We start from the raw sequence: 18789 nt of genomic DNA on the forward strand, positions 1-18789 counted from the left end.
CCATATATTCCCAATGCCTGGCCTCCCAAGGGCTCCCACCCCGTATCCAGGGAGAGTACAAGATAAGCCCAAAATATTTTGTAGTGCTGGGAAGTAAAAAGTGCTCAAGGAATGATGAAGATATGGGAGAAGAATATAGAAACCATCTTAAATAAATGTCCACTGACCAAATCTGGGGCAAATTTAAGCATCAAAATAAATAATAATAGTAACAGATTACAACTCATTGACTGAAATGACAATCCATACTGATATAAATAAACACTAATGTAACAGAATGTAAGGAGAAGAGAAAACTGCACTTCACCATAGAACACCAACTAACAAATGTAGATGGAATAAGGGAAGTAGAGTACCACTTGGCAATTATTATAGTAGAATTGATTTGTACAGTATTCATCAATGGATATTACACTGGGTGGGTGGAAGTTTGATGGGGGATAGTATATCAGAGTAGTTTCAGAGTATTTCCCCAGAACACACTCAGTAAAGTGTTGAAAATGGTGAGTTTGGGAATTCCCTGGCACCCCAGTGGTTAGGACTTGGCACTTTCACTGCTGGAGCCCAAGTTTAAACCCTGGTTGGGAACCGAAGATCCCGAAAGTCACAGGGCACGGCCAAATTCAAAATAAATTTAAAATAAATAATAAAAAAGAAAGAAAACGGTGACTTTACAGTGGAAAAACCTGACAGACACCACCTTGAACAGGTGACTGCCGGGGTCCAGCCTCGGCAGGATCCAGGGGATACCCTCAGGATGAACGGCGCCGGCGAGAGACAGAGAGAGAGAGAAGACACGTGAGACCAGCCTTGATAGGGCCAAGTCTGCGAGGGAGAGAGAGAGAAAGAGAGAGAGAATGACCAGACGGGGGTGTTTGCAGGGTCTGGCAGAGTCTGGCAATGCTTTATTTTTAACCATGGCTTTTATACCCTAAATTAGTACATTTCTAAGGGGAAAATAGTTTAACATTACATCAGCTTGTTCTTCACGAAACCAGGGTGTTTTCTGCATACTTCTTTGTTTATGAGGGTCTTGTACATTATCTTCTGGCCTTGGGGCCTATTAACATTTTGTGCAAGTCAGGTGAATGTAAACCTATTTTCTGTTTCTATGGTGACCTTAACTGAAAGGTAGCAGTCTCATAGGGCAACAGTACAGAGTAGAAGTATAACCTTGTTAATACAAAAATTAATCCTTCTGCAGAAGTTGTCAGTTGCGTTTATCTAAGAAGTTTACCCCACACTGACTCTGCGACTTTGGTGAGGCAGCTTCTGCCTAGCCCTCCTGGCTGACAATTAACAACCATTTCATTGTTACCACACTAGGGCTAAGTTCTTATTTCTCTAGATCTTTAACTATATTAACAATGGTTTCTATAACACAACCTTAGCAAGTTAAAAGCAAAAACACAGCAAGCAAACGTCAACCCAATAACCATCTTTAGAATAATTTTTCTTGTGTTTTCTAATAGGACTTCCTCACCCCCCCGAAGGGCTCTATGTCTATTAGGGCCTTTATATGATCAGGTTCTTTATGTTATTTTATGATTAGGGTATTATAAGCAATCATGCATATTAATACCAAGGGCATAAATGCATTTGCCAAAAAAACTAAAATACCAGCAAAGGAGTTTAAATTAAAACACTCCTTTCACCCTGCATAATCTCATAAAATGCCACCACCTGGGAAACTTATTGATTAAAGTTCTAAATTGATTCTTATTTGGAAAGAGATGGAGGAAGGCCTTCTGCCTGTGTCACAGAAATTAGGGAGTAGTCTATTGAGGCAGGCGTCAGAAAGACAGATATCATCTTTAAGGTGAGCGCCAGGGGCAGCTTTTCAAAATCCCTGAAAACCTGATCCGCCTTGCCTGTCAGGTTTTCTCCCTCATGACCTTGTCATGGGTGGGATCTTGTGTGCCGGCTCCCAGCAGGTGACAAAGGTTAGCATCATCAGTGGAATAAGCTGATGTCCTGTGCCTCCTGATGTGATACACTGAGAACACAGCGAAACATTTTTTGAGTAGCACTCCTGCCCAAAACTTATGTCTTGACTTGAGGAAACACCAGATGGTCCAGGTTGAGGAACATACTACAGAGTCAAAGGCTTGTACTCTTTAAAACGGTCAAGGTCACAAAAGATAAGGAAGGAGTGAGGAAATGGTCTAGTAGATTAAAGCAGATCAAAGACATATGACAAGGAATTGTAATGTATGACTATGGATTTGAATTCCGACCTAGAAAGGAAAAGGAGACATTGGGCAGTAGGTGAAATTTGAATAGGATCCATGGACAGGATGGTAGTATTGTATCAGTGATAATTTCCTGGTTGGGAGGGTTGCAAAAAGGTTATAGAATCATGTACTCATATTTGAGGAAAATACACAATGAAATATTTAGAGGTGAAATAGCACCATGTCTGCAACTTGCTCTCAGAATGATCAGCAAAGGAGTAATGATAATGGAGAGGAAGGGGACGAAATGGTAAATGTTAATGATGGTAGAATCTGATTTAAGAAGTTAAGGGAGTTCTTTGTAGTCTTCTTGCAACTTTTCTGTAAGTTTTGAAATTATTTCCCCAAAAAACACCTAAAAAATTAAAGCGAAGAACTTTTTCAGAAGGACAAAGATCTTCCTTTCAGCCTACAAACCTGCTCAAATCTCTCTGACACTAAACAAAGCAAAACTAAAAACAAAACAAAATAATGAAGCCCACAGCCACTTACCGTCACCACTTCCTCCCTGCTGGACATCAGGATGTTGAGGAAACACCACTGGGCCTAGTGTCAGGAAGTCTCTGTTTGATGCTGGTTCTGCCACTCCTTAACTATGTGACTCTGGCCACATCATTTAACCCTTCTAAGCCTCAGTTTCCTCATGAGGGAAAAACAGCATCTCCCTGACAGAGCTGCCATGGGCTCAAGGGAGGGAAGGAACATGAAAGCAGGTTATAACCTCTAACATGTTTGACAAATACTAACTGCACTTTAACTCCTGGTGATACAGGACTATTGTCTTCACACGCTGCTACAATGCATCCTCTTCTTGGAGCTCAACCTAGGCTCTGCAAAACTGTACACAGCTCAGCATAGTCTTTGTCTGCTGATAGTCTCCGTTCTTGGGTGCCTTTATTGCCCCTTTGACTTCTTCTCAACCCTGCCTTCCCCCTCTGCCAGTCTGTTCCAGACTGATGCCCACTTGGGTTTGTTCTTGGTCCTTTCCTCTTCATCTGCTTGCTCATTCCCATCTCTTGAGGAGGAACTCCATCAGCATTTCCAGTGCTGATGATACCCCAGCTCATAGCTTCTGCATTGGCTTCTCTTCTCAGTATTCCATCTCTGTGTGGGCATTCCCACCTGCCCTTTGTTCCATATTTTTATTAATTTTTGTTAAGAGTAGAGTTGCTTTGCCATGTTGTGTTGGTTTCTGCTGCGCAGCAAAGTGAATCAGTTACACCTTCACACATATCCACTCTTTTTTAGCTTTCCTCCCCATTTCGGTCACCACAGAGCATTGAGTAGCGTTCCCTGTGCTGTCCAGTAGGTGCTCATTAGTTATCTATTTTCTACATAGTAGTGTATATATGTCAGTCCCAGTCTCCCAATTCATCCTCCTCCTCCGCTTGGTAACTGTAAGTTTGTTCTCTACACCCGTGACTATTTCTGCTTTGCAAGTAGTTCATCTGTGTCTTTTTTTTTTTTTTATTCCACATATGAGAAACATTATACGATATTTGTTTTTCTCTTTTTGAATTATTTGACTCTCCAGGTCCATCCACATCTCTGCAAATGGCACTATTTTGATCCTTTTTATATTTTGAATAATATTCCATTGTATATATGTACCACATCTTCCTTTTCCATTCCTCTGTCGATGGATATTTAGTTTGCTTCCAAGTCCTGGCTATTGTAAATAGTGCTGCAGTGAACGTCAGGGAGCATGCATCCATTAGAATTCTGGTTTCCTCTGGACATATGCCTAGGAGTGGAATTGCTGAGTCATATCTAGTAGCTCTAGTTTAGGTTTTCAAGTAACTTCCATACTGTTCTCCATAGTGGCTGCACCAGTTTACATTCCTACCCACAGTGTAGGAGGGTTCCCTTTTCTCCACACCCTCTCCAGCAATTATTGTTTGTAGATTTTTTGATGATGGTCATTCTGACGGGTGTGAGGTGGTACCTCATTATAGCTTTGACTTTCCGCATGCACTTTAAATTCACCTTGGGTGACACTCAATGTTTTTCTTTTTACTTACTTCTCATGTTCTCTTCTGTATTTAAAATATTATTTCCTTCTAATACTTGGGCTAGAAATGTAGAAGTCATTTATTACTGTGGTTGTATGCTTATTGAACATCTACTACGTGCAAGATACTACCCTACATACTTTGCATTCTCAATTTGCTTTATTCCTTGAAAGAATTCTTTTGACTTAGGAAATAGATGGACTTCAGGCTAGACATTTACAACTGGCCTCCTATTTGCATTTCATGGGGCACAAATAAGTGGGCTTCAGGCTGGATACTTAAAACTGTTAGCATTTTCTGAGATAAGAGATAGGTGGGCTCCAGTTAAGCATTTACAATCAACCTCCTGTTTGCCCTCTGAAATGGAAGTAACAACAGAAACAGGGTAAATAGCCAGTGTTTGTCTCTTGTAAACATCTTAAGGTAATAGTCATGGCAATAATCAAGGTAATAGTCATGGCAAGGACAAAGAGGGGGCAAAATCCTGTTTGAGTCAAGGATTAAGGGATCTCTGCTCCCCAACCCCCCCCCCCCACATCCCCCTTTTGGGGACAAGGGAGACACTACACATAGGCAGAGAGGCTCCTTGTGGGTCAAAAGTCAAGGTATAACTCCAGGCCATAATGAGCCTTGCTCCTCTCAGAAGCCTTCACTTCGAGATCCATCTTGGCTGAGGGGTGTGTGAGCACCCAGGAGAGGGTCCCAGGGTAGCTCAGGTGTGGAAAAAGAAACCAGATAATTGGCCGAAGGAAGACAAAGGCCCAGCAGAACTGACGTATATAAATGACTTAACCTCTTTACTGCGCTCCTCCCCCTCTCTAGGGAGGATGCCCACACCCTTTCTCTCTGTTTTGCTTCTAGCTCATCTAAACACATGGTTCCTCTGCTCTCTCACTTGTTGTTGTACTATGTCTATAGAAATAAACTTTGTACCTGCATTTACAGTTTCTGCCTCTATGATAAATACATTTTTCACTGGGGACAAAGACCCAGGGAAAAATAGCTTTTAGCCTCTGGCCCTTGCTGGTCCGGTGGCTAGGATTCCTGGTTCTCATCCAGGCTACCTAAGTTCAGTTCCTGGGCAGGAAATTAAGATCGCACTTCATGCCACCACTCACTGCTACCTCATCGAGATCACTATGAACTAGATCCTACTTCATTCCATTTTACAAAGCTGGAATATGAGGTTCAGAGAGCTTAAATAACTGTGAACCCAAGGTTCAGTTCAGTTCAGTTCAGTCGCTCAGTCGTGTCCGACTCTTTGTGACCCCATGAACCACAGCTTGCGAGCCCTCCCTGTCCATCACCATCTCCCAGAGTCCACCCAAACCCATGTCCATTGTGTTGGTGATGCCATCCAACCATCTCATACTCCGTCATCCCCTTCTCCTCCTGCCCTCAATCTTTACCAGCATCAGGGTCTTTCCAAATGAGTCATCAGGTAGCCAAAGTATTGGAGTTTCAGCTTCAACATCAGTCCCTCCAATGAATACCCAGGACTGATCTCCTTTAGGATGGACTGGTTGGATCTCCTTGTAGTTCAAGGGACTCTCAACAGTCTTCTCCAACGCCACAGTTCAAAAGCATCAATTCTTCTGCGCTCAGCTTTCCTTATAGTCCAACTTTCACATCCATATGTGACTACTGGAAAAACCATAGCCTTGACTAGATGGACCCTTGTTGGCAAAGTAATGTCTCTGCTTTTTAACATGCTGCCTAGGTTGGTCATAACTTTCCTTCCAAGGAGCAAGTGTCTTTTAATTTCATGGCTGCAATTACCATCCGCAGTGATTTTGGAGCCCAGAAAAATAAAGTCAGCCAGCCACTGTTTCCCAATCTATTTGCCATGAAGTGACGGGACTGTTGTAGGAACAGGGACCCCTTCCAGGGCCCGAAACTGGGCTCTTGTCTAACACTCGGAAATGAATTGTCCGAGGAGACACATGTGCTGACAAAGCAAGAGATTTTATTGGGAAGGGCAGCCGGGTGGAGAGCAGGAGGGTAAGGGAACCCAGGAGAACTGCTCTGCCGCATGGCTCACAGTTTTATGGTGATGGAATTAGTTTCTAGGTGGTCTTTGGCCAATCATTCTAATTCAGAGTCTTTCCTGATGGCGCACGCGCATTGCTCAGCCAAGATGGATGCTAGCGAGAGGGATTCTGGGACGTGGACAGACACGCAGTGTCTTCTTTTGACCTTTCCCGAACTCTTCCAGTTGGTGGTGGCTTATTAGTTCCGCATTCCTTATCAGGATCTCCTGTCATAAAACAACTCATGCAAATAGTTACTATGGTGCCTGGCCAGGGTGGGCGGTTTCAATCAGCATGCTTTCCCTAACAGGACCAGATGCCATGATCTTAGTTTTCTGAACGTTGAGCCTTAAACCAACTTTTTCACTCTCCTCTTTCACTTTCATTAAGAAGCTCTTTAGTTCTTCTTCACTTTCTGCCATAAGGGTGGTGTCATCTGCATATCTGAGGTTATTGATATTTCAAACTTGATTCCAGCTTGTGCTTCATCCAGCCCAGTGTTTCTCATGATGTACTCTGAATAGAAATTAAATAAGCAGGGTGACAACATACAGCCTTGACGTACTCCTTTTCCTATTTGGAACCAGTCTGTTGGTCCATGTCCAGTTCTGTTTCTTCCTGACCTGCATACAGGCTTCTCAAGAGGCAGGTCAGGTGGTCTGGTATTCCCAACTCTTTCAGAGTTTTCCACAGTTTATTGTGATCCACACAGTCAAAGGCTTTGGCATAGTCAATAAAGCAGAAATAGATGTTTTTCTGGAACTCTCCTGCTTTTTCGATGATCCAGCGGATGTTGGCAATTTGATCTCTGATTCCTCTGCCTTTACATAGCCAATAAACTAGAATTTGATAATAGGCTTGTCTGACTCCAAAGTTCATTCTCTTAATCACTATACTGATTTCTTCCTGAATTCTCACATACAGTTGTTCATCAGGGCCTTTAAATTTCATTAATGAAATGTTTCTTGAGTCAGTTCTTCCCTTACTTTGTTCACTACTCTGTTCAGACATGTATCCCATGTATACACTACATGTATACACCACATGTATAGTGCTTTTTTCTAATTATAAATGTGATATATATTGGCTGTAAGAAAATTCATTACACAAAATACTAAGGAACATTTTAAAAGAAGAAAAAAAGGAAAGAAAACTCACTACAGATCTAGATAGTGCAAGTCCCCCAACTCCAAGGTTCAAAGATAATCACCATTAACCGTTTAGTATACATTCCTTAGTTTTTTCTACGAATGTAGTAGCATAATATGCCTTTTAAAGATGGAATCACAGGTGCCTCATTACCACAGTGGGTAGCGCGTCAGTCTCATAAAATGTGCTCAGTCCAGTCTGACTCTTTGTGATCTCATGGACTCCAGCCCATCAGGTTCCTCTATCTGTGGAATTTTCCAGGCAAGAATACTGAAGTGGGTTGACATTTCCTCCTCCAGGGGATCTTCCCAACTCAGGGATGGAACCCAAGTCTCCTACATCTCCTGCACTGGCTGGTGAATTCTTTACCACTGAGACATGGGTTATCTTACACATGTTTTATACAAAGTTCAAAAGGCACAAAAGGGTATATTATGAAGAATAAGTCTCCTTTCACCCTTGTTCGCCTAACCATCCATTGGAACTGCTGTCACCAATTTCTTGGGTCACCTTCTGGGGACCCATTTCTTTTAATAGCACCACAGCTTCCCACTATGGTGTATCAAACCCCTGTACCAAATTATTTTGGTTTTTCTTTAGGTTGTTTCCAATACTATTACCCACTAGGATCTAAATCCCACGTCTATCTTTATCAATCACCGATTAACTCTTAGCTTGTACCATAATTCATCTATCCACGTCTCTACTGATAAAGAATTGAGGCTTAAATACCATCTGCCCTCCTTGTAGGGCACTTGTGCTGTTAAGCCCTCCTTTTGCTGAAATAGTTATGTTAAGTTCTCCTCCACCAAACTGTAAGCTCGTTAAAGGCAGAGAGGAGTATTCATATTTATCTTTGTATTATCATAGCCTAGCCCCGAATTTGGTCCCGGAACATACAGATACGTTCAAAACGCTTGCGTGTAATAATAATTGAATCTCGGGCGCTGAGTTCGTATATCGATTGTGGGGCTGCGGAGAAAGCGGAAAACCCCCTCGGCCTCAAAGAGCCCGGAACTATTGTAGGAAGGACCCTTGTTTCTCCCGGAGGATTTTAGTCGCAAAGCGTGCCCCGCACAAACATGGTTCCTATGCACCGGAAGTACCCTGTTATTTGCTGGGATAAGTTCTTCCGCGGGGCGGAAAAGGTATGTCTGAATGTGTTTCGACTATTTACAGCCCCCTTTCCTTGCAGGGCCTCATGAGTAAGCTGTGGCGGCGCGGGAGCACCTCTGGGGCTATGGAGGCCCCTGAGCCTGGTAAGCGTGGATCCATAAGGCAAGTTAGGCCTTCGCATAAAAGCAGTCTCTTTCTTGATCCTTTGAGCTTCCCCCGGGTACTTCGCCACAGGTGGGAAGCAAAAAGGCGGGGCTGTTGTTATGGTAATACCAGAATACTGCGGGGACTATAGGACCCTTCGGGGTACTGGGCTTTTCTTGCCCCGCTCCCATACATCTTTGACAGGCTCTCCTTCTGCAGGGGAAGCCCTGGAGTTGAGTCTAGCGGGTGGTCACGGCCACGGAGTGCACAAGAAAAAGCACAAGAAACACAAGAAGAAACACAAGAAAAAACACTACCAGGAAGAGGAGGTTGGGCCAACGCAGCAGTCTCCTGCCAAGCCCCAGCTCAAACTCAAAATCAAGTTGGGCGGGCAGGTCTTGGGGACCAAGAGGTAAGGCCAAGAGAGCCGAGGTTTTACTTGGGGGACTTTAGAAGCAGGCAGAGACAGAAGGAGAAACTGGCTGCAGTTTTCAGAAGACAGAGAATGGATGCTGTGACTTCAGGGCCCAGGTTAATGTAGCTAGAACCCAAGAGGGCGTAGGGAAGACGATGTACTGAGCAGGAGACAGTTGCTCAGCTTACAGAGTGGTTGCTTCTCTGCAGTGTTCCTACCTTCACTGTGATCCCTGAAGGTCCTCGCTCACCCTCTCCCCTTATGGTTGTGGACAATGAAGAGGAACCTGTGGAAGGAGTCCCCCTTGAGCAGTACCGTGCCTGGCTGGGTGAGAAGGATCTAGAGGTGGGGAAACTGGGTTTCTCATTATACCTGGTTAAGGGAAGAGGGTTCGTTCTAAGGAAGGTGAGAATTTTGCGCGTCCCAGTATTAACTTGGACAAATTAAGGTTCCCAATCTGAACAATTCTACTTTTAGCTCTCCAACTTTACTTTCCAGATGAAGACAGTAATCTGTCCCCCTCCCCACTGCGGGACCTGTCTGGGGGGTTAGGAGGGCAGGAGGAAGAGGAAGAACAGAGGTGGCTGGATGCCTTGGAGAAGGGGGAGCTGGACGATAATGGAGATCTCAAGAAGGAGATCAATGAACGGCTGCTCACTGCTCGACAGGTAAGTAGGTTCATTCTTTATTCGTTTGCGAAACTGATACTGAGAACTTTGCCTGTCTGGAGAACTTTGCAAGGCAGCAGGGATATCAGCAGTGGAGAAAAGACAGACAAGGTTTCTGTCTTCATGGAGCTAGTATTGTGTAGTAAATAATTTTGAAAAACTGGAATGTTTATAACAAAAATAGGGTGATGAAATAGAAAGTAGAAAACAAACAACATTAGATAGGGTAGTCTGGAAAGACCTCTCTAAAAATATCATGTTTCCAATACCAGAGAAGCTTTCCAGGCAGAGAGACCAGCAGGGGCAAAGACCCTGAGAGCAGAACATGCCTAATCACGGTCAAGGAGAAGAATAAATGTGACTATGACAAAACGGTGGTATGCAGAGAAGTGATATGTTTGGTTTATATTTCAGTAGATTACTTTGGCTTCTTAGTGGTGGTAAACGATAGAAACAAGACCAGATAGGAAGCTATGGAAGTAGTCAGGTAAGAGATGGTGGTGGCTTGAACCAAGGTGAAATGAGTTGCAGAAACCAGATGGATTCTGGATATATTTAGGAAACAGACACTTGTTGGGGGAAGGAAGGAAGCAAGGCTAACCCTGACTTTTTGACTTGAGCAATTATCCAGTTGATGCTATCCATTGGGATTCAAAGATTGAAAACAACAAAAAGGCCTCCAGAGAACTAGTACAGAGTTTTGGGACTCAGGGCAGGAAGGTAACGTTACTAAAGCATTTGTCCTTGAGGGTCAGGGATCTAACGCTGAAAGTCTGGAGACCTGAGAGGAGGCAATATGAAAGGCTCCTGGAGACTGTGCTCATTGGACTCTTTTCTCAAGGCCTGCTCCTCAAGACCCTGCTTTCCATGTCCCCACTTCCCCCTCCCTCGTTCTGGCGGAACTCACTTCTCTATTTGCTGACATCTCCATATCTCCCTAGCGAGCTCTGCTGCAGAAGGCTCGAAGTCAGCCTTCCCCGATGCTGTCACTACCTGTGGCTGGGGGCTGCCCGGCCCCCGCTCTCACCGAAGAAATGCTGCTGAAGCGTGAGGAGCGGGCACGGAAGAGGCGGCTGCAGGCAGCTCGGCGGGCCGAGGAGCACAAGAACCAGACTATTGAGCGCCTCACCAAGACTGCGGCGCCCAGTGGGCGGGGAGGCCGAGGGGCCTCACGGGGCGAGCGGCGGGGAGGGCGGGCCGTGGCCCCAGCCCCCATGGTGCGCTACAGCAGCGGGGCACAGGGTTCCACCCTTTCCTTCCCGCCTGGCGTCCCTGCCCCCGCGCCTGTGTCTCAGCGGCCATCCCCATCTGGCCCGCCTCCTCGATGCTCTGTCCCCGGCTGTCCCCATCCACGCCGCTATGCCTGCTCGCGCACGGGCCAGGCACTCTGCAGCCTTCAGTGCTACCGCATCAATTTGCAGATGCGGCTAGGTGGGCCTGAGGGCCCCGGGTCCCCACTTCTGGCTACTTAAGGCCCTCATCCAACCTGGACTCTGAGCCTTCTCCTCTGACCCTTGTTTTCAGTGTCCTCCCCATTTTATTAAATTTCATCCTGTGCCTTGACTTGTACAGAATTGGGGGGGATGGAGTATGGGTAGGCCAATTCCCCATACACACAGATTGCCCCCTTCCCCCCGCCCGCTGCTTGCACTGGCGCCGGGAAACGTCCACCAGGCCCTAGAATGGTAGCCGGTCCGCGCCCACCCAGACTCCAGCAGACTCTCGGGACTCCGCCGCTCCTACTGGGATTACCTGGCGCGGTCAAGCGTTTGGCGTCATCCAGAAAATAGGGCTCAAGCCAGTCAGCGGGAACTTTGCTGTCCCGGGCGGCCGTTCATTGGTTAATAACGCAAACCCTGTTCTGTTGTCCGTATTGGCTGTTGTCGCTGTCAGTCACAGCCGGGGTCGAACCTTCCCCACTCTTTGTCTGTGCAAGCTCCTGTTGTCTGGGAGAGTGGCGGACGTGCTGCTGTAGATTGGTCACAGGGAGAAGCCTGTGGTCTTTCCTATTGGCCCATCTGTCCGAGGGTGATGCGGATTGGTGGGACGGAACAACCTGGGTGCTAGTTGGCAGAGCTCTCGCTGGATGGAAGGTCCGGTCGCAGAGTGATGGTGGCGGCAGCGAAGATGGGCCGGGCAGGGACCATGGCGGTGGAGGCAGAGGTGGCAGGGGCGGGGCAGCTGGCGGTAGAGGAGACTGTGGTCTTCAGGGAGCTGTAGGTGGAGGCATGGCTCGGGCTACCGGCGGGAACGGCAGCGAGGAGGCCTGGGGGGCACTTCGGGTGCGGCAACAGCAGGTATCCCAACAGCTCCAAAAGCCTATCACGACAGCCATTTATTTCTCCTTCCCCATTCCTTGCCCCCGCCTTTTGGCGGGTGGCGGAGGAACTCTCGGAGCCAAAGGTACTGTGAAATTCCTAGATATGGCCCTTCTACTCTGTGTAAACTTTGTAATGTAGGTGCTGTTGACTTTTGCCTGCAGCTTCATAGATCCCATCCCTTAGCTGCAGTGGAGGCTTGCAGTGGCTCTCCAGTGACCAGAGGCATAGTGAGGCCCCAGGGAGGTTCCTTCTGTCTTGCAACAATTACTTGTGATGTTTTTCTATGTGCCTATTGTCACAACAGAGTCTGGCAGCGTCTTCTCTTGAGGGAGCAATTTGGAGAAGAGATGGAACCCAGAATCACGCCGTGGATGCCATCCTTTATCATCCACAGCAATCCCATCTGGTTGGGAACCCTGCTCTGGGTCTCATATTGCTCCTCCTCTACCCTAGGAAGCCTGAGACCCAGGGGTGGAAAGATCCAGCTTAGGAGTGGGGATTGGCAGACCACAGGGAATGACAATGAAAACAGCTTTGGAAATTACCTAAACCTCTTACCCATTGTCTGAGACTTTGAGATAGCCCAGTCTTCTGACTTCTGCCAAAACACTCCCTTAACATTAAACACCCTTGGGAGCCAGGCTTGAATGTGAGGGAAGTCTCCTATATGCAGAGCTGAAATCTGCCTTTTTGTATGCCCACACCTTGCATGTTAGTCTCTAGACTGATTCTTGCTATTCCAAATCTTCTTACATGCTAGCAGCCCTTCGGATATTTGAACACTCTGAGTATCACTTTTTCCTCTCCCCATAGATTTCTGAGCTAACTTGGCACACAGGATGGGCTTGTGTATGTGTATGCAGGGGGTGGGGGTGGACAGTGCCTTGGGCTGTAATCTCCCTTGGTTTTAAGTGCTTCCTTGCTCCCAGCTTCGAGAGCTGTGCCCGGGAGTGAACAACCAGCCCTACCTCTGTGAGAGTGGTCACTGCTGTGGGGAGACTGGCTGCTGCACGTACTACTATGAGCTCTGGTGTGAGTCTTCAAGGGGGCTCTTCTTTTGTTCTTCTGCCCACCCGCCTTTGGACTTCAGCCTTCAAGGACCCTTCTCTGCATAGGAGGTATCTAAGTCTCTTCCTCCTCGCCTCCTGCAGGGTTCTGGCTGCTCTGGACTGTCCTCATTCTCTTTAGCTGCTGTTGCGCCTTCCGCCATCGACGAGCTAAACTCCGGCTGCAGCAGCAGCAGCGGCAGCGTGAGATCAACTTGTTGGCCTACCATGGGGCATGCCATGGGGCTGGCCCTGTCCCTGCTGGCTCACTGCTTGACCTTCGTGAGTGACTTGAGGCTCTGGCCTCGCAGTGGTCCCTCCCAAACCAGGAGGTTTGCTTCATTCCACACTCCCTTTTCAGAGATTTCAAAGCACACTTTTCCCTCATAGGAAAGACACCACCACCCCACCCCTGGTTGCCTTCTATCAACCATACCATTCTTTCCTGCAGGCCTCCTCAGCGCCTTCAAACCCCCAGCCTATGAGGATGTGGTTCACCGCCCAGGCACACCGCCACCTCCTTACACTGCAGCCACAAGCTGCCCCTCGTCGGCTTCCAGTCAATGCACCTGCTGCTCCTCCGCTTCCAGCTGTCCTGCCCACCATGAGGGAACAAATGTGGAAGATGTTTCCTCCCACCAGAGTGCCCCTCCTCATCAGGAGGGTGAGCTTGGGGCAGGAGTGAGCCCTGCCCCCACACCCCCCTCCTGCCGCTATCGCCGCCTGACTGGTGACTCAGGTATTGAGCTCTGCCCTTGTCCTGACTCCAGCGAGGGTGAGCCAGTCAAGGAGGCTAGGGTTAGTGCCACCCTACGAGAGGTGGAGGACCAGTCCCCTTGTGCATGGCCCCTAAATCCAGCACCCCAAGTCTCTCCTGCGGGGCTGGCTTCCAGTGAAGGGGACATCCCATAAGCAATTTTGGGAGGCGTGGGGTGGGTTACCTGCCCACCAGAAAGCCCTGTTTCCAACTCCCTGGGTTCTTGGCCTCTCCCTGCCCTTCTAGAATCTGAAAAGGCTGGAGTCCTGAGAAGGGCAGTGTTTGGGGGACTGTGCGAGCTCTATCCCCCAAGACATACCCAGGAGCCTTTGATCTCATTAAAGAGATGTGAAGCAGCTGCTTGTGGATTTGGGTGGACTAGTGCTCGGCTGACTGCATTGCACTTGACCTGACTAGGTTTGGCAGGGACAGTCAGTGGCCACTTTTTCCACCTTCTCTGAAGGAGAGCAGCCCTAAGGCCTGGACTGAGTTAAGACCTCTTGGTGAGGCAAAGCTGGCAAAAGCAATGGAGTCTGGCATGGTTTTCCCATTTATTTAGAAAAATAGACTCTGAATTCACATTCACCCCAGGGCTATGTGGGATGTCAGTTAGGAGACACCTGAGATGAGCTGAGGAGGGTTTGAAGCACTGGTATCTGCCAGCTAGGGGCAGAAGTGAGAGACCTGTCCCTCTAGTCCAGAATGGAATAAGCGGGCTGGCTTCTCCTCCCACGCTCCCCCTTCAGTAGTCTTCAGCCATGGCCAGTAGGACAAGGCTGGTCCAGCCCTGGAAAGGGCGGCAGCCCATGCCTCGCCCATCCTGGTCGCTGTACTGCTCCCACAGGAAGCCTGTGGCCTGGTACTGCCGTCTCACATTGCCCACCAGATTGGCGCGGAGCTCTCTGTGGAGCCTGGCAGCACGGGCCTGGTGGGGACCCTCCAGATGCCCGTAGTAGTGCAGAGCCCCCAGTGCCAGGTAGTTGACATTGAGCCACACAGCCCCTCGCCAGTAGGGAGGATCATGCTCTGAATTGCGCTGGCTGTAAAAGGGGCTGGATGCTGCAAGAGAGCGCAAACCAAAGGGGCTCCAGAGTTGACGCCGATCAGCTAGAACATCCAGCATGGGTCCAAGGCGAGGTGAATTGGGGTCCAGCAGCCGCAGCAGAAAGGGGAAAAGACTGACGTAGCCCAAGGCATCCACAAACTGTAAGTGAGGGTGGGGCCGGCCCACCACCCGCATCAGCCCCTGAGGGGGCCGAGGCTTCAGCTGCACCGCTTTTGTATGGTTCCCAAAGTCTGCAAAGACTCCTAGCTCTGGGGCCCAATGCAGCTCATCCAGGCTCTCCTCTGCTTCCAGGGAGGCAGCCAGTGGGCCCAGCTCTGCAGCCGCCTCAGCCTCTCCCAACTGCTTGGCTAGCCGCATCAGCACACGGGAACCTAGGGCCACCCAGCACCACAGATCCAGGTGCCGCTCACTGGCCGAAGGGTGTGACGCCCGGGGGTAGTCATCCAGGCCCGAAGGCAGCGTCTTGGGGTTTAGTAGGGTTGGCAAGGCTGGGTCCCGGCCGCGCCAGCGGTAAGATAGTGGCACTGGCCCTGCCTGGCTGTGATGAAGCCAGGAGAACCAGGCATGCAGGCGAGGGAAGGCCCTGCGGAGGAAGGCCAAGTCGGCAGGGTCACCACTGTCTAGCATGTGGGCTACAGGCAAAAGCAGAGTTGGAGGGTTGGCATGGGCTGTCCTTTGCACCAGGAACTCTGAAGGCACCCGGGCTCGGGCCTCATCCCCCAGCACCTGCTCCCGCCCAATCCAGCCGTCAGCATTAAGCAGCCCCAGCCAGTGGCCTATGGCTTCCCGGGTGAGCCGGGGATCCCACCGTTGGATCACCAGCTGGTGAAAGCCCTCATCCCAAAGGAAGCCTCTTGGGAAGAATGACCGAGAGGGCACTGCTGTGAAAAGAGGGACAGATGGAAAGAGGACTGGGTCCACCTTCTGCTCAGACCCCTCAACCTCCATGTCTGGCAACACCAGACCCTGTCCATAGAAGTAGCCAATCCCACCAAGAAGGCCACTGAGGGCAGCCTGACCCAAAGCCTGCTCCTCAGGGCTCAGGCCCTTCTCCTTTAGCCGGAAGGTCTTTTCAAAGCGCTCTCTAAAGGCTTCAGCATGGCTTTCCAGGGTGTGGGTCAGCAGGCGGCCTGCCAGCTGCTCTGGGGCTTGGCTGCCTCCTGTCCGGGCACTGCCTGATTCAAACACCAACTCCACAGAAAAGGGGACTTTCAGTGTCACCTGTTGTATCAAAAACTGCCCTTGTCCCTGTCCTTGCCCACTCGGGCCTCTGTTGTCCCACTTCAGAGATCCTGGCAAGCCGAGGTAGCGTTCAGGGGAAGCCCCGGGGGGCTGATGCTGAAACCAGTGATTTAGGCGACTCTTCACCATCTCTGTCAGCAAGGGAAGCCCTGGATTGGAGGACCAGAAGACGTTGTAGCTTGAAAGGAAGAAGATAAACAGGAAATATTATGCAGGAGGAAGCGGTGAGGATTATAAAGAGAAACGACGTGATGAGGAGTCAGGATGGGAGGGTCTTGGAGATGCAGGGAACATGGGGCCTAGTGAGAAGGGAAATGCCTGGTGAAAAGAGAGTAGGGTTGAGGAGATGGAAATCAGACTAAGTCAGCATCCATACCACCCCTCCCGCCATCCCATATGCTCTTCCCCCAGTTACCTGCCATACTTGGGGGTGGTATCTCCTGGACTGGTTGGTGCCAGAAGTGTAAAGCGGAAGTCACCAAGCTCACTGGTGTGCCCACTGATGAACTTCAGCTGCCCCTTAGCCCCAACCTCTGGCACAAGGACTTCTTTGCCGTCTGTTACCACATAGAAGAACAGGGACACCAGAGGGCGGGCAGAGGTCCCTGAGGCCTGGGTGGCCAATGCGGAGAGAAAAACACAGCATGAGGTTAGCAGGCCTTCCCCTGAGAAGCAGCCTTAGGGAGGGGGACGGCCGGGGAGAACATACATCTAGCACTGTCAAGGGTCACTGAGAGGAAGCACCAGTGGGATAAAGAGCTATGCGCAGCTCTGGGAAATAATAGTACTTCTGTGCCATGTACTGGGCGAACTCTACATATTACTGGTATTTCCTTTAATCCTTAACAATTCTGTGAATTAGGTGCTATTTTTATTTACAGTTTAGACAAGAAAACCAAGACTCAGAAAAAAAAGATGGTCATACAGGCAAGTGTTTAAGGCAAGCAGCAAACTCAGAGCCCCTTCTGTTTACCCCCACTTTATCCTGCATTTGCAGGCGGCAAAGAAAGGGTGGAGGAAGGCTGGACTGGGGGAGGGGTGTCCTGAGTGCCCTGACCTGAGGCTCTACAGTCACTCTCCAGCTCCAGTCCCCTCCGTGCTGACCCCCAGGCCTCTTGACGAACTCAGTGGTGAGCCTTAAGGCCCCATCCTGGATGTGTTGCCGCCCGAAGGAGACACCGTCGTGGAACTCCCAGCCATAGGGACCCACGCCGTCCCCCTGCTCACACGTGTGCCTGAGCTTAGGGGTCCCTGGGGTGGTGCCTTGCTGCGCCCACATCAGTCCTGGGGGTAGAATGGCCACGTAAGTCAGAGAGCTCTTGTCCCTCTGGGTCGCCGATTACTTCAAGGGTCATCCCTCCTCATAACTCTCCTGAACCACTCCTCACCACCCTTGATCTGGCGCGAAGCTAGGGCTCCCAGATTAAATGCCCGCCTGCCTGCCCGCCCCGGGTCCAGGTTACCGGTGAGGAGGGGCTGCGGGCTTCGGGTCTTCATGCCGAAGTAGACGTGAGGGCGGTAGGTGCCCCAGAAGAGGTCCGGAGCCACGGTAGGGCTGGAAGAGTCCGGAGGCAGCGCCGGCGGCGCGGAGTGCAGCATGACAGCCCGCCGCGCACGGTACCACGGCAGAAACCAGCGACCGGACAGGCCCAGGGCCAGAGACAGGACCACTACCGCCAGAGCCGCGCCCCCAGCCCTGCCGCCCCGGCCATCCCGCCGTGCGGGGCCTCCCCGAGCCGCCCTCTCTGCCGTGCGCGCTCCGTCTGCCGGCGCTCCGCGGCGCCGCCGCTCGCCCCGAGCCATCCTTGCACAGAAATCGTCGTCGCGGGGACCCGGGAAGATGGCAACAGAGCCCGGGCCTGCTTTGCCTCCTAGCCTTGCGAGGCGCCGGGGGCTACCACCGATGTGTCAGCTGCCCCTGCCGGCCGGTGCCTACAGCTCGACTTCCGCCTCCTCCCGGAAGTCCCGCCCCGCCACGTCAGGTTAAGCTCCACGACCCGGAAAGGCTGTCGCCCTTGTGGCGTAGGGTTGATCTCGGCGGTGGGCGTTCTGAGCTGTGTCCACTGGATTAGCGTTTATTTGACCTTCTCAGAGTTCACAGGCTAGTAGGAAAAACCAGCCTCACATTTGTCTTTTTTCCCCTTTTAGTGAATTTTATATATTAAGAGCCTGAGACCCCATCCAGTTTTACTTTTAGCCTCTCCCCACAGCGCCCCAGTCTGGTGGCTGAAAATCGTGGCCTAGAAAGTTCAATAAGCTGGCCCTGGCCACAGAGCTACGTGGCTAGCTTGGAACCTAGGTGTATCTGAATCAGACTGCACCATATTGTCGACATACCTATGCCTTCTTTCCTAGTGAAATGCAGTGGATACAAGAGCATCTTTCCCAGTAGTGTCTTTAAGCCTCCCTCTGACTTTTGCTGTGGCATCTCCAGTCTAGGGTTCTTAATTTAGATGAACCCTAAAAGGACCATAATGGTGCTGTGTATACTTTTTTTTTTTTTTAAGCCTTTTCTACAACCCAAGAAGCAAAGGTGCTTAGGGGAAAGATTGCTCATGTCCAGGTCAGGGAAGGCTGTAGCAAAAAGGT

At 49.7% G+C, this 18789-nt stretch overlaps 3 protein-coding genes across 4 annotated transcripts; 2 read left to right on the top strand and 1 right to left on the bottom strand.

Annotated features, from left to right (window-relative positions):
- The first annotated feature begins 8547 nt into the window (after nt 1-8547).
- On the top strand, nt 8548-11331 carry INO80B (INO80 complex subunit B). Its single transcript, XM_043918441.1, has 5 exons — nt 8548-8684; nt 8905-9097; nt 9310-9428; nt 9599-9768; nt 10710-11331. The coding sequence occupies exons 1-5, from the start codon at nt 8576-8578 to the stop codon at nt 11238-11240; spliced, it is 1122 nt and encodes a 373-aa protein (XP_043774376.1). The 5' UTR covers nt 8548-8575; the 3' UTR covers nt 11241-11331.
- A 264-nt stretch (nt 11332-11595) lies between these two features.
- On the top strand, nt 11596-14248 carry WBP1 (WW domain binding protein 1). 2 transcript variants are annotated; one of them, XM_043918443.1, is made up of 5 exons: nt 11596-12065; nt 12394-12495; nt 13019-13121; nt 13241-13417; nt 13587-14248. In XM_043918443.1, exons 1-5 carry the CDS (start codon nt 11997-11999, stop codon nt 14045-14047), a joined length of 912 nt encoding a protein of 303 aa, XP_043774378.1. In that variant the 5' UTR covers nt 11596-11996; the 3' UTR covers nt 14048-14248. The 2 variants fall into 2 exon arrangements, with proteins under 2 accessions (XP_043774378.1, XP_043774377.1); XM_043918442.1 differs by lacking the exon at nt 12394-12495 and having other exon boundaries at nt 11705-12065.
- Nucleotides 14249-14424: 176 nt separating this feature from the next.
- On the bottom strand, nt 14425-18159 carry MOGS (mannosyl-oligosaccharide glucosidase). The gene is made up of 4 exons (XM_043918440.1): nt 17664-18159; nt 17258-17484; nt 16616-16812; nt 14425-16378 (listed from the first exon to the last, which is right to left on the bottom strand). The coding sequence occupies exons 1-4, from the start codon at nt 18001-18003 to the stop codon at nt 14635-14637; spliced, it is 2508 nt and encodes an 835-aa protein (XP_043774375.1). The 5' UTR covers nt 18004-18159; the 3' UTR covers nt 14425-14634.
- Nucleotides 18160-18789: the final 630 nt, after the last annotated feature.

This window comes from Cervus elaphus, chromosome 11 (genome assembly GCF_910594005.1).
Source record: "Cervus elaphus chromosome 11, mCerEla1.1, whole genome shotgun sequence".
Classification (NCBI taxonomy): Eukaryota; Metazoa; Chordata; class Mammalia; order Artiodactyla; family Cervidae; genus Cervus; species Cervus elaphus.

Excerpts from the sequence above, each read along its gene's own strand:
- WBP1 (XM_043918443.1), top strand. The coding sequence starts at position 11,997 with ATGGCTCGGGCTACCGGCGGGAACGGCAGCGAGGAGGCCTGGGGGGCA. Across the intron at positions 12,496-13,018 it reads ATCCACAGCAATCCCATCTG|CTTCGAGAGCTGTGCCCGGG; the intron begins GTTGGGAACCCT and ends CCTTGCTCCCAG. Across the intron at positions 13,122-13,240 it reads GTACTACTATGAGCTCTGGT|GGTTCTGGCTGCTCTGGACT; the intron begins GTGAGTCTTCAA and ends CGCCTCCTGCAG.
- INO80B (XM_043918441.1), top strand. The coding sequence starts at position 8,576 with ATGTCTGAATGTGTTTCGACTATTTACAGCCCCCTTTCCTTGCAGGGC. Across the intron at positions 8,685-8,904 it reads TATGGAGGCCCCTGAGCCTG|GGGAAGCCCTGGAGTTGAGT; the intron begins GTAAGCGTGGAT and ends CTCCTTCTGCAG. Across the intron at positions 9,429-9,598 it reads GCAGTACCGTGCCTGGCTGG|ATGAAGACAGTAATCTGTCC; the intron begins GTGAGAAGGATC and ends TTTACTTTCCAG.
- MOGS (XM_043918440.1), bottom strand. The coding sequence starts at position 18,003 with ATGGCTCGGGGCGAGCGGCGGCGCCGCGGAGCGCCGGCAGACGGAGCG. Across the intron at positions 16,813-17,257 it reads GAGTGACTGTAGAGCCTCAG|GCCTCAGGGACCTCTGCCCG; the intron begins GTCAGGGCACTC and ends TTGGCCACCCAG. Across the intron at positions 16,379-16,615 it reads ACCACCCCCAAGTATGGCAG|CTACAACGTCTTCTGGTCCT; the intron begins GTAACTGGGGGA and ends CTTCCTTTCAAG.